General features: G+C 42.9%; 1 protein-coding gene across 2 annotated transcripts in view; it reads left to right on the forward strand.

Moving 5' to 3' along the window:
* Window positions 1-6,451: 6,451 nt before the first annotated feature.
* LRIF1 (ligand dependent nuclear receptor interacting factor 1) overlaps window positions 6,452-14,733 on the forward strand; it is a 105,914-nt gene continuing 97,632 nt past the window's right edge. The window contains exon 1 of one of the 2 annotated variants that reach the window (XM_069203738.1): window positions 6,452-6,909. In XM_069203738.1, coding sequence (XP_069059839.1) covers window positions 6,839-6,909 — 71 coding nt within the window. In that variant the 5' untranslated portion in view covers window positions 6,452-6,838. The remainder of the gene's footprint in view (window positions 6,910-14,733) is intronic. The other variant, XM_069203739.1, reaches the window with a different exon arrangement.

The raw sequence follows: 14,733 nt of genomic DNA on the forward strand, positions 1-14,733 counted from the left end.
CGGGGCCCCCGTAAGAGGGCCCCACGGTGTATTTCAGTGTCTGCAATGCAGACACTGAAATACGCGACGGGTGCAAACTGCACCCGTCGCACATACCCACTCCGCCGGCTCCATTCGGAGCCGGCTTCCTCGTGGGTTGGGGTTTCCCGCTGGGCTGGCGGGCGGCCTCCTGGCGGTCGCCCGCCAGCCCAGCGGGAAAGCCTGAATGGCCTCCGTGGTCTTTCGACCGCGGAGCGGCCATATGGCGGTTCCCGCGAGGCGGGCGGCGTCAATCAGAATCACCCCCAGAGACTTCAAGTGGTGATCTCATAGTCCTTATGCCATGCTGGAGGTTTGACTTGTCAGTGACTTATTTTGCTTTGGAATTTACATAGTGAGGAGCCCCTTGGCAATTCTTCTGATATGGGTTTCTTTTCAATGTTCTCCCCCTTCTTTCCATTGAATACTGGTTGCTTAACAAGTCTGTCCATGCTCCAACGTTGACCATTTTCCAAAACCACCACATTTTTCTTTACCTTGTTAATAGAAAAGGACCCATGAACTTGGTGTCTTTTACGCCTGCGTGCATTCCACCTCCTGGTTTCTTTATGTATACTTGGTCATCTACATACCACTGTTGCTTTTTAGTAAGGAAAAAAAGGGGGGGGGTCCAAAAAACCACAAGACTCTCTATATACAAATGCCCCTTAATATTATAATACGTGGGAACTTCACCGGAGGACATTTGACCCTAGTCCTCCATGGGAAAACATGATTGAAAAAAGTAATGAGGTCCCACTTTATGTATGCAGTTATTATTTCTCAGTGTCCGAATATCTGAAGATGTGTCGCGTTCATCAACAAAGCTAGAGATAGCATCAATATTGCTCCAAATCCAATTTTATTTTAGGAAACATTTAACTCGTGGTGAAAATGTGGGCACACAGAGTTCCAAAAGAATGTGTGAGTTAGGCCAGCCAACACGTGTTTCGCCCCGACTTGAAATGGTACGTTTGCTCTCCCTTCCTTTTCTTTTTTCTTTCCTCTTTTCTTCTCCCTGTCTGCACAACAACATTTATCGTTTTCAATCACGTTTCTTTCCTTAATATAACAATGTCTCTCTTTAAAAGCATGCTCTCTCTCTCACACTTTAGTCATTTTAGGTAATTTAAAATCTGGGCCTTGATTATCTTTATTCTTTGTAAAGGATACTTGGATTGGTCACTACTAATAATATTTATTTAATTGTCCTGGCTATTCCATTTCCATTCACCAGCTTTTCCAACATCCGGCACTGTTCTTCTACTTGTCCGGTTCTTGATTTTTGTTTTTTGACATTCATCTTGATTTTTAGAAGCATGTCTTCAGATAGCACGACCACTCACATGGACCAATTGGGTCTCTATTCTTAGTAATCCCTTGGGATCTTCCTAGCACAGTCTCCTGGCTTCCTTTCACTTGTGTTAATATAATTACACTTGTCTCTACTATTTCCTCAGCCTCATGACATTTCTTTCTCTTCCTCAGCCTTGAGAAAGCACTGGCTTACGCGCCCGTGGGGCGAAACACGTGTTGGCCAGCCTAACTCACACATTCTTTTGGACCTCTGTGTGCCCACATTTTCACCACGGGTTAAATGTTTCCTAAAATAAAATTGGATTTGGAGCAATATTCATACCATCTCTAGCTTTGTTGATGAATGCAACACATCTTCAGATATTCAGACACTGATAAATAATAACTGCATACATAAAGTGGGACCTCATTACTTTTTTGAATCATCGTTGCTTTTTAGTACCCTGTTTGATATCATATCTACATTTATATTTTTCTTGGAGTTTGGAAATTCTGACTTTGCTAAGAGGAATGGAATGCCCACTTTTTTCTCCTCTCCCTAACCAGAAGGAAAAAAAATTGGTGCACGGTTTCCTGCCTTTTAATGCTGAAAAATGTGATACTTTATGGATCGAATTGGGAGTGGTATGATATGCCCATAACATATCCCTGATTGCATTTTCTACATTTAAGTGATTGATGCTGGCTAACTGAATACATTCTTTGAGCATGCAATTGGCTTTTTCTGCTAAACCATTGGCTCTGGAGCAATACAGAGCAGTTGTAAGGTGTTCCACACCCATGGAATTGAGAAAAGTCTTCATCACCAAAGAGGTTAATTGAACTCCATTATCAGAGATTAGAGTTTCTGGAATACCTTCTATGGCAAAGGTATCCTTGAGAAAATTAACAACTGAATCAGTAGTTATTTGATTAACAAATTTGGTAGTAATCCAATGTGAATGATAGTCTACTAGAACTAAAGCAAATCTTTTTGACACTCCAGTAAAGTTGATTGGGCCAATAATGTCTAATGCTAACTTTATCCAAGGTTTATCTGGTACTTCAACATGAGATATAGGGGCTTTATGAACGATTTTACTCTTGTCGCTAAGCGCTCATATGGAGCATCTTTTAATCTCTTGTTCCTCTTGTTCAACCATCGAATCCATGTTAGGGAACCAAAACCTTTCTCTTACTCTTGACTTGGTGAGACTTTACCTAAGTGACCCTCATGTGCCAGAGTAATGATTTTGTGTTTTAAACTTTGAGGCGGAATAATCTTATCATTTCGGAACACAAAATTTTCATTCTCATTGATTTCATACCTTACTTCCCAATAGTTGCTAATGATTTCTTCAAGATCTTTTTTTTGACGATGGCCACCCTTCCTTTGCTTTAGTTCTGAGTAAGGATAATGTCTCGTCTAGTTGGGATGCAGAAATCCATTCCTCCTTACTGATCCAAGGAACGTTAATCATCATTATGGGGTGTTCATCAATTTTGAAGTCTTCTTTAATATCTAAAGGGACCCAGGATTAGAAATCAGCTGCGGTATTCTTGTTGTCAGGTAGGTATTTAACTTTGAAATAAAAGTTTTCTAAAGCTAAAATCCATCTAGCAATTCGGGGCGTGCTGTTGAAGGAGCCTTTCATGGAGAAAACATAAACCAAGGGTTTATGATCCGTCCGCAAATCAAACTGTGTGCCCCATAAGAAAAATTTAAAATGTTTAATTGCCCAGTAACACGCCAACGCCTCCCTTTCAATAACAGAATAATTAGCTTCTGCTTTGCTTAAAGCTCTGGATGGAAAAGCTATGATTTTTTTTTCTTCCTTTTAAAGAGTTGAACTGCACAATACTAATATAAGCAAGTCTATAGTGTATTTAATTATAAATATTGATCCATGCAGCTACACGATATTACATTTGTATTTCTGTTGTTGCAATACTAATTGTAGAAGGCTGTGCCTGTCAGCGTTGGCAGGCAATACTTGCTCCTGGTATACGTCTTGTGTGAGATATGAAACAAAACAGATTAAAATTTAACCACCGTTCTGTGAATATTTGCTGAGCTGTGCCTGTCAGCGCATTTATTGACAGGCCAATTCCTTTTAATTTGTGGTTACTATTTTCCTGGTGTCCTCAGGGTGAGAAGTTAGAACACGCAGTTCTTCATTAGTTATGTGCCAGCACGAACATTGAAAGGAACTGAATGTTAGGCACACTTATTTCTTTAACTGAGGCTATTCCGGCTCCAAACGCCTCCAAAATTGTACACGAGTTCCCTTCAGAACGCGTTGATGACAAAGGGAATTCAACGCGCACGTCTCCTCACACGCGTCTCTTCACCAGAACCGTAGATATCGGAGCGTGTGTTTTATTTCTTCAGACGCGCTGTGGTGGCGTTCACAAAGGCTGTGCCTGTCAGCGTTAGCGTTGACAGGCGCTTACATAAATCTTGCTGGGCGTGCGGTTAAGTTATTCATCGCCTTCAGTGCACTTTTCACCGTCGCTTGCCGGAGCGTGCGGTCAATTTATACAGACTCGCTGGTTTTCCACATCTTGTTGCACCGAATTGAACGCACAGAATTGAACATTGAACGCGTTCTCTTTTGACAACCGGTGTGAATAACTATAGTTTCATTTATCAATACGGAGGATTCTGAGGAACACAAAGCTGTGCCTGTCAGCGTTAGCATTGACAGGCGCATATAATTATGTCTTGCAATGTACCAGTAGCCGACTTATACAATTCGTTTTTGATTAAGAAAAGCGATGAAGTTCTTTTATAAATTGTTCGTATTAATCTGTTGAACTCTTACAGAATCCTTGGCATGGAACGACAGGACCAATTGAAGAAATACCTCCCAAGGGGTGGAGATGGACGTGCCCCCTTATGCACCAACTCGTCGCCAGTGATATAAAGTAGGAAACTGCAAACGTTTCTTAAGAGTCAGACTTTATTTCCATCTCTAATGCTTCAATTGTCATTTCCTTCACACAGCTTTTCTTGTCACCTCTCCTCTCACAGATCCCCAGCATTCTAATCTGCCCTCCTGTACCCAACATTCCGAATGTCCCTTTGCCAGAAGCACGGGAGACGGATCTACCATTTCTAATTAACTATCTCTTAATTTGAATTAACTATTATTTCTAATAACTGTTATATTTCTTTTATTTTATATCTTCCTATGAATTATCCTGAATTTTATATGAACTATATTATAACAGCATCAAAACATTATTACCCCACCAAAATACACTTTTTGTAGGAAGAAAATATAAAATACAAAAAAACACATCTTGCATTTAATTCAACGCCATCCGTGGCCTAAGTAATAGATATTTTATAACAACATATACCACTAAAACAGTTGTCTCATGTACCCAATGACTAGTACTAGTTGATGGCATATGGGAAGAATAGGTCACATGATAAAATAAATGAATAGTACAAATATTGTTAGTTACCTTAGGGTACCTGTTATAGATTCTTGAGATAAGAATACCTATAACTATTGAATTTCTATGGTTTTGTGTGTGTAAACTCTTAACGTAACTATAACGTCATGTGGCATTTGGTTTATTAGTGTGTGTGTGTATTTGTGTGTGTGCGTGTGGTCATGTATAGCTCACGCTGTGATGACCGGTTCGGTCCTCATAGCGTGGGTAAATACTGTCAATTCCAGACAAACACTATCCTTGTGAGGACCTGTGCATTAGGAGGACTGGCCCCAGTAGTGTGTTTAGGAAGTTTAAAACGAGTGCATAAAAAACTAAAAGTGAGTTATATTTGCCTCGGTCCGCTTTATAACCTTCCCTACTATCAAAAATACACACTTCATTACAGTCAACGGCTGGTCCTCCTAATTATAGGTCTGTCACGGGGTGTGTCTATTTTATGGGATATACATTGTGCAGAATTATTAATACAAGAGTGTCCACCGATTCCCACTTGGAACACACCACACGCTGAAAACATCCCATGTGAGCGAATCACGAGGTGACTGCCATTGATTCCACTCTAATAGCTAAATACTATACCATACCATGCCCCTCTATGCAGCCAGGATGACTCCCTTTGTCTGTTTGTGCCTCTTGTCTCACTCATTATTGTGGAGCAGGCGATGAGCTGGAACTCTGGTGCCACCTACTGGCCTGAACTAATTTGCTGCCTGCATGATATTGATGTTATTTTTAAGGAAAGTATGTGAAAGAAAGCTTAAAATCCAGGTTATCTCTGTTATTTAGAAATTGGATGTGGCGATTTTACCGATCCATTAAGTCTGTTTGTGTCTGCTAGTGCTGGGTTATATGACATATGGCTTCATTTTAAAATATCATTGCTTTGGGTTTCTTCAATATTTTATTAATGACGTAAGAGGGCTAGGAAGAGCTTTCAGAATTGCATGACAATGTGGTGTAGAAATGCAGGAAAGATTAACAATTTGCGTTAGTCTAAAACATCATGTGTGGCACTTGGCAAGGCTGATTTGCGTTCTGGAGTAGCATGCTCCTGCTAAAAAGTGCTTAAACACCTCATCAGGGGTAGTAAGCGCTATATAAATATAGAAATAAAATAAATACAATTACAATGTTTCCAGTTGAGCCTTTACGTCATATCCAACCGTTCTAACACAAAAGGTGAAATCAGGAAAAGGGAACAGGATACAGAAAAAAATTAAATGGACAAGAAACCTGCACTAGTCCCTCTGTCAGGGCAAGTAACACACAGAATAATACACTGTCATCGTCTGCACAACTAAATTCAACATTAAAATGCAAGTTAAGTTACAAAACCCTATCTAAAAACAGGTAAAATGTGCTCTTAATACACCGCAAAGGCAAAAAAGACGTGAATTTGTGATAAAAACAAGAATAGGAGCACTTTTAAATGAGTCCAAATATACAGTAATAGGAGCTCGTATCTACTATTTAAAACATTTATATTCATACTAAAGCATTTCCCATAGGTTGGGTAAACCGGAAATACATGGACAGGATGTAGCCTGGCATTGGCTGACTATCACCGAGTGCTAACCACTCACAACGCGCTCAACGTTACACATCCTGGGTCGCGCAGCCGCAGTAAGTGCTCGGTAGGTTTTCAGTCAGGAGAAAAACCTGAAGCCACGCCCAGTGAGCTGACGTTCGCTGCGCCACCTACAGGAAAAAGGCTCCGTTGGCCCACGGTCTTCTGCCGCGGCCAGCCTCAAAACCAGACGGGGTTGTTCCCGCCCCGCGGGATTCTGGGATAGCATTCTACAGGCGCTCGCGCTCAGGGGCGGGGCCAGGATGAAATGACACCCGCGCGCCTCGAAATTAAGCTGCAGCTGGCGGCGCTGATTGTGTTGTTTTCGGGCACCGGTGCTCCCCCTCCCTCCCCCCGCTCCTCGGGCTCCGCGGGGTTCCTGGCGCGCGCCCCGGGAGCTTCCGCCCGCCCGAGGACAGCGCCACCTGCCGCCGAGGCCGCGAAGGGCAGCGCTCTCCGGCCGGCCGGCCGGCGGCTGTCACCTCCGACATGAGCCAGTTCAGGCAGGCGGGGGCCCCGCCGCCCGAGGCTCCGCCCACCGCACCTGACAGCGCCCAGAGGTGAGTCGGAAGGCGCTGCGTGGGACAAGATGGCAGCGGGTCGGCCATTTTATGGTCATTGGCCCTCTCACCTGTGCAGCTTTGGATGGCCCAATTCGTGTATTGTTTCCTCCCTCGGTATGAAGGGAAGCCGAACATTTGTACCCCAAATCAAAACTATTTTTTTATTTTGTTGAAATTCTTATTTATTTTCCATTAAACGTGTTAGCTACTTTTGCCCCCTTCTAAATAACTCTAATCACCATACTAGTTAATGCATATGTTTCATCTCGTCCACACCTGGAGGCTGTTCTCTGCTCTGAGCCCATTTTTGTATACATCCTAACATAACCGGGAGCTCCTGTATACTTTAGCGGAGTCCCTGGCTATGCAAACCTTTCTATCCATCCAAAAATGTTTAGCCAATTGACTTGAGTAGAATGTGCTTGACTTAAACCGGACATATCCTAGCAAATATCTTGTTTCACCTTCTTTGCAATACTTGAAATGGGAATTTAGACGTGCTGGTTCCCTATCTTAGAGTACCTGTTCGTTGCTGAGAAGTGGTGGCACTCTCCCATTTAGAGTATTACCTCTACCTAGGAGAGCAGGTTCTCTCAGGTTCAAAAAGTGCAAGTGCTGAGTACCAGGCAGTACCTGCCCATTTAAAATACTATAGTATTTGCCTGTAAACTCAGTATGTTGAGAGGTATAGCAATGGCTGCAGTTATCTGTAATCTTCTATATTTGGTATAAAGAACCACAATTGTACCTTGGAATGGTGGTAATTTAGACCGATACGGAACAAGTATCTCACATGACAGTAGTGGGTTAAGTGCTCTTGCGACTGTACTTTGCCAGCAATACAGAATTGAAATTCGTTATGCTCTGCACTGGTTGTTCATTCAGGATGTTGATCACCCACAGGCCTTACATGGTGCTAGCAAAAAACGCCCAACATCAGTAGAGTGCTTACAGCAGCTAAAAAAAAAAGGGAATGGAGTTCCTGTTCTCCTCCCAAATTTGCACAGTGGGTTATGTTGACCTCACAATTTAGCGTTTGGCCATATCCACCCCTGATACATTCGAGGCATAAAAGTGTGCTTGACAAATGGGTGTAAATGCTGGTCCTGGAGAGCATCCTTGTCAGATAGATAATTTCATATTTATATGTATGCATATCAACATTTCAGACATCTTTTAGTTTTCTACTAAGTAGCCTTATTTGACATATTCTGGCAGAGTTTGAAATTGGACCAACGATTATCAAGTTTAGGTGTTAGTATTGTTGTGAAACGTACTATGGTTTTCACGTGGCCACTATGTTGTTTGCAAATATGAGCACGTGGACTGCTTTGCACTTACTGGTTTCCATTTCATCCATTGTAGCAAAGGTTTGACCCCAATTATTCGTCATGTCTTTGAAAATTTATTTTTCCCTTTGGACGGCACCACATTAAAAAAAAATATATATATATATATAGCAGTGTAGCCCCGATTCCGTATTTATAAGAATTTAAAAAGGAGGGTGACTTTCTTTGGCATCACCCTTGCTTCCATGACAGCTGTGCATTATATAAAAAATTAAGCACTGTGCAAAAGAGATTTGAAGATGGTTCTTTAATCTTTGGTTCTATTAGTATTTTGTACTCGTGAATATTTGCTTTGGTTTGGATTGTTGAGTGTCTAGCTGTAAAGAATGGCAGTCGATGCTGCATGTAGATACTATGAAAGAAATCTAAATTGTAAACGTTGAAAGATGTGGAGGAGAAATACATCATAAATATCAAAATACGATTTCTGTAGTTGCAGAGCCCAAGTAAAGTTCTCAAGGGTAGGGTAATTCATTCTTTAGCTTTACAGGAGAGCAGTTATAACTGTTTTATTCCAGAGTGATATTTACAAAAAATAGTTCCAAAAGATAGTTCAGTGCTCTGATAATATTTAGAAACCGGCTTCTTCACCGACTATATCGCGTTGTATACGTCGGAGATAATTGTAAAGTGCAAGTGAATCGTGCAAAATGTGTGGACAAGGTATGGCTGTAAAAAGAGAGGACTGTACAATTAAGTATATTGACGTGTTATATATTGATTAAATATATTGCGTACGTTGAGGTGCTATAGACAATGTGGGTGATTTAAAAAAAAAAAAAAAAACGCAAAAGACTAGTTATTCCTTGAGAAAAAAACATGCAAGTGATTTATGCCCATTATCCACCACAGGGATAGTTCTTGCTGCCCGCGGAGTATTTATAGGTGCAGACATCCGCTCTTACATTGATTGGGGTACTTTATGTCTGTGCTTGTGGCGCCTAAACGTGTTTTTGTGTTTACTTCCCCATCGAGGGATTTATGTGTGAAATCATCATTGTCCCATACGCCTTGTGTGAGTAAACATATCTACCAGGAGATCAATTACCATTAGGCTGGCAGTTTGCACCCTCTTGAGAGAATTGCGGTGTCGATGATTATTCTCGTGCCAGGTCTTATTTCTGTATGAAATTGCCCCATCGGTGGGTCTATGCGAGTATTCACTACCGCCGCTAGAGGGGACCTTGTGCACCTATAATCAACTTTCCCGTTAAACAGTGACTCCATTAGATTTCGGTTTACTTATGGAGTGGGTCCTGCCCGCATATTATGTCCGTAATGGGGAAAGTGAATTCATGAACTAGAATATTGTCTATTATAGACCACACGGTGAAAGTCACATGTCAGCACGTTTCATTGGCGTCGTTCATTCTGCTCAAACCGCTTTTGAACAAAGCTGCTTTATTTTTCTTTCCAAGGCACTGTACAATTCAAACACGTCCTTTGTCGCGCTGGCGCACACAAAACACAAACTTTAGTACATGATTCATTTGGCCCATTTTAAAAGCCTTTTGCATGTAGATAAGAACGGGTCTCTCCTGATTGTGTTGCTTTAGCAAATGCTGTGTTATGACCCACAGGGAAGTGTATTTTAGGGGTAAAACCGTAATTATTCTCCGTTTACAGGAAGGGATTCCTCCTCCCCCTCTCAAGGCTCAGGCGATGTACAGCCGCACCTTAGGGATGCGGGATTTAGATATGGAATGAGGGTACAAGAGAACCCCAAGGATCTTCTTGAACCTGCTAAAGAGAAGCGGGGGTCCAAAGGCCCAGATCCCGAGGGCGCTGCTAGAAATGCGACGTTTTGCTATGTGATCCGCACCCAACGCTTGATGACCACTTGGTAATCGGACTTAAATGTGTGAGGTTGTCCGGCCTCCCCTCCGCACACTCCGAGGTGGCGACCCTGCAAGGCGCAGGGTGAGTGCAGCCCTGGCTTATGAAGCACATGCGCCAACCCGCTGGGCTTTGGTGCCCGTGAATCGGTCACATCAAACAATGTCGACGACGCGAACTGTTTCACTGAGTAAGAACCTGCATCTAACTCCAAATTCTGCGATGGGGACATGCACGTGGTTACTGGGGAACCCTGGTGTGCAAAATGTGCAAAAAATAGTAATTAAAAAAAAAAATTATAATTACTGCAATAAAATTGTGTGGGAGAGGTGCAGCTTGACAGCACCATGACATTTGTAGACACGGTTTCGTAAACCAAAATATCCACGTCTGGGGTGGGGGACCTTTTTATGATGATTTGCGCACTGTTTCTTCAACACTACCTGTACTGTTTATACTGATATCCGTAATTGTCATGAGAGAAACTTCCATCCCCACTACGAACTTTTAAACTTGCATTTTGGATAGTTCTCTGTAGTGTGGATAGCAAAACATCCGGAATATTCTGTTTGAATATGTGCGTTCTTTCCTGATATGTTCCTGTTTTTCATAGTTACTTCTGTGCCACATGCTCTAGGAATTTCATGTTAGATAAGCGTATTGGAATCTGACCCACTTATTATACCAGTTCCGAGTTCTTCTGCCTCATGTTTGACACAATGATTTTGGCATCCTTGCGTGTATTTGTCACCCGTTGCCTGTACTTCTTGCTGGGAACTAGTGAACTGGCTCAGACTAAAAATATGTATGTGAGAAACTCGTGAGAAGGAATGGCATTTTAGATTTTTTCCGGACTTTATTTTGTTGTTGGATACTGACCTAATGGAATGTATTTCCTCCTTGACCTTGACGTTACTACGTTTAACGTGCACGGGCCATCTGGTGAGTGATAGCCGCCTCGCTCAGTGCCCGCTAGGCCAGGATGCAGGGATGCGCGCGGGCGATACGTTCGCAGTGTTCAGGCTGTACATTGCACGCTTGTCCAGAGCTTGTCTCCCTTCTAGTTCGTATCTGCTCTACTCATATATTCAGTGTTGATCCACCCTCTTTTGGGGTGATGTTTTCCATAGCGTGAGCTCGACCCGAAGGGAGTGCAGCTCGGGACACAAGCTGCGGCGCTACGGCCAGAGCTGCCGGTTGTGGAGCCATCCTGTGACTCCGGGCAAACCTCACCGCGCCTTTGAAAGGGTGACGTGCGGTGTAACTGGTACTCGTATAAGACGCCCCAGTACCTTGGGGTCGAGTGCGCGCCCCAGAAAACAATGATATTTCGTCAGTGCGCGAGCCTCGGCGTTGAAGGAACGCGCCCGAAGTTACTAACCCCCCTGGGCGCCGCCGCCCTCGAATGTGATTCGTGCTTAGCAGAAGACGCGGCTGCTCATTGGTGCAACACCTGTGGCTTCTGAGCCGGAAGTGCAGTATCAGGGGTGGATCGGTATTGGTTGGCGTCGAGCTGGCGGGAGCCACTCACGGTGTTGCCTAGGGCTACAGTTCCCTGTTCACGCTCCCGATTGGCTGCGTCGCTCGGCGCGTCCGCAGATAGCTCTTCCGCTGTATGGTGAAAGCCTTGGCAGCCTTGCCCTCTCCCGCCCGGAGTGGCAGCGGCGCCCCTCACCCATCCCACCCACTGGGGCTCCGCCGCGGCATCATCCCACCGCTATCCCCACTGTCAACATCCCTCCCCCCCGTGGATGTAATCTCCAAACGGAGGCGCCTATGGGCCGCTTGGATTGCATTTATTTACCTCAAGTGGGGGCACAGCGCCACCGTCTGTTGAGGATGGGTAACGCCGCTCTGATTTTGTGGGGCCTTCCTGCTATTCTTTCCAAACGTAGACTAGAATTATTTTGCTTCACTAAGCTGACATGCATGCCGACTCAGAAAGGGAAGAGGAGTCACTTGTGCAGCACAGCGAAACCGCAATGTGGTCGGGCGACTATTTGTATGATCAGTATTAGTTGAGACGGTTATATATTAGATGCTGATGTATTTGAAGTGCATAATTCACACTTTCTTGCATAAGAAAGACCGCGCAGATGGATTTCGAATAGCCTAAAACCGTGAGAGACGTGAGAAAAGAAACGTTTAAACCTGTCCTCTTGCATGGAAACAGTGGTCAACATTGACCACTGATATGTTTAAAAAAAAAAAAAACCAAACAATTGTGACTTACTTGCGGAAATGTTTCAGAGAAAGGGGGGAAAAATACACATACAAATGCATATTTTCCCTTCTGTTATCTATGCAGAAAATACATTCTACCTATATTGGGTCAATAATTTTAAATTCTGTTATGGACACAGGTGAGAATTATGCTTCGATTCTCTTTACTGCAAAGTAAAGCAGTCCATCAAAGCATTTTAAAGTATAAACTATATCTCCCACGAACACAGGTACCTCTGTCAATTAAGAGTGATCACCATGAACGTACCCCTCCAAACAATTCTTTTTGCTGCCTCTTTCTTTGTGAAAACCCTCTGAGTAAAACGTGATCTAACAGTCTTAAGCTTCAAAAAACATTTGAACCATATAACTTGTTTTGGAACAGACATCATTCTTCGGCCTCTAGACCATTCACATTGGCTAACTCTCATTTATCGGATTTGAAAACCTCAAAATATACGCAAAGGCTGGAAACTCCAGATCACTGTGGTTGGTTGTGATCTAGTCATCCTCCTCTTTCCTGCACCTGGTCGTTTCCTTAAATGGAGACCAAGAAAGTCTGTCTAGGACCCAGTCCTCGCAATACAGCCAGGGTGGGGTGGGGGCATGGTGAGTGGGGGTGGAGGAGTATAAGCTAAATGTTACCAGAAGCTATTGGTAAATCATCAAGAGAATCACAAAATCAATGAGTAGGGTAATCCTCGTTTCTGTGTCCTTGATAGAATTGAAAATGTAGCAATAGCTAGACTTTTTTTATTTTTTTTATTTTATTTCTTATTATTATTCCACAGTTGGACCAGAGGCTCGATTATGCCTATGTCCCAAAAGTGCAAATATCAATACTTACATCAGATGAGAACTTCTTAAAAGGTTTCTGGGGTTTAATTAACTATTGTCCCTTACATTTTTGCTGAAGCGCCCTAGTACTATCTCTATATGCTTTTAAGCACTGTTCCATACATAGTTATTTGTTATTCAGAAATGCAGGAGAAGAAACCACATTCATTTTGTCTTTGTTCATTCAGAAATGTGAAACAAGACACCATCTGTAGAAAACACCCTACCTGTTGAATTCTAGGCTCTTACATCAGAAAACACTTCTACAGAAAATGAGGCATAACAACATGTTAAGTTTGGCCAGCAATCACTTTGCTTCCCTGATAAAGCATTGCTATCCAGCTAACAGTCCGGAAAACTTGAATACCACGTTAACATAACATAGTTTGGAGTATCTAGGTTTGGGAGGATTGGAAATTCTGGAGAAAAAAAAACTGTACAGTTCTGCATTCAAGGAAGACAGGCTTTTTTTTGTTGTGGTAGCAAACTTGTTTTCAGGTTGAAGAATATTATGCATGCTGGATGACCATGTTTGTTGAAAATCAAATGTAGCCTGTTGAAGTCCTGGCAATTGTCATCAACTCCCAAAATTCTCCAAGCCACGAATCTTAGGTTCCCATACTACACCTGCTGGCGCACCTGACTCAACAGGTCCCTGAGGAGATGTGAAAAGATAAGAATTTCCACTGGAGATTCGCAGGCCATCTTCCTGAGTACCAGGAATCAGGGTTGCACTCTCTAAACTGAGTCACCAGACTCCACTCCGACTCTGTCTTGATACTTGAGCTGATGCTCTTGGAATCGCCAGGGAAGGAGCAAACTCATAATGTAGATTTCGACCCCGAAGCAGCCCAGCAAAAATGCATTAATGGTAATCTTCATAGGATCCAGCCTCCAACTCAAGAATTCCTTTCATTTTTTTTTATTTTTTTTTATTCTTGAGCCTGGGTGCAAACATCCAGCGTGGACCCCACATCCAATTCAGTGAGTGAAAGATTGTGGATGTTGCCTCCAGTTGCAGTTGTCCGTCACCTGGAGTCCTAATCTGCTGTGACATTTCTGTACTACGGAATGCATTCTTTTGTCACTGAAATGTGATGTTCAAGACAGATGTACCAAAAACCCACTTGCTGTATCTGCTAACATCTGCAATCGTGCAGATGTTAGCGGATAAAATCATGTCATCAACTAACATGTTAGCGGATTGTTGATGTGTCGGACCGCTGAGATGTCATCCGTCCTCAGGAGGACGCAACTTACTTACTTTATGAGGTGATATGGTTCTGATGGCTGCCAACCACTCCAAACAATTTAGGTGAACGTTCAGTTTGGCTGAACTGCAAGAGACTGTCTAGTCCCATCTGTTGGCATAAAAGCCTAGAATTATCTCTGGCTGGCAGTCAAAGATGACTCTGCCTTCCTGTGCTTCAGTGACCACGTTGGCTCTGTAGCAACCTCCATCGACAGTCTCTTATTCTGAATCAGACACACCCCTGTGTAGATTTTGCATGTAACACAAAATTCACCGTAGTTGGCTTTCTAAACATGCAATAGAATAATACTTTGTGGTTAACAT

This window comes from Pleurodeles waltl, chromosome 8 (genome assembly GCF_031143425.1).
Source record: "Pleurodeles waltl isolate 20211129_DDA chromosome 8, aPleWal1.hap1.20221129, whole genome shotgun sequence".
In the NCBI taxonomy this organism is placed as follows: Eukaryota; Metazoa; Chordata; class Amphibia; order Caudata; family Salamandridae; genus Pleurodeles; species Pleurodeles waltl.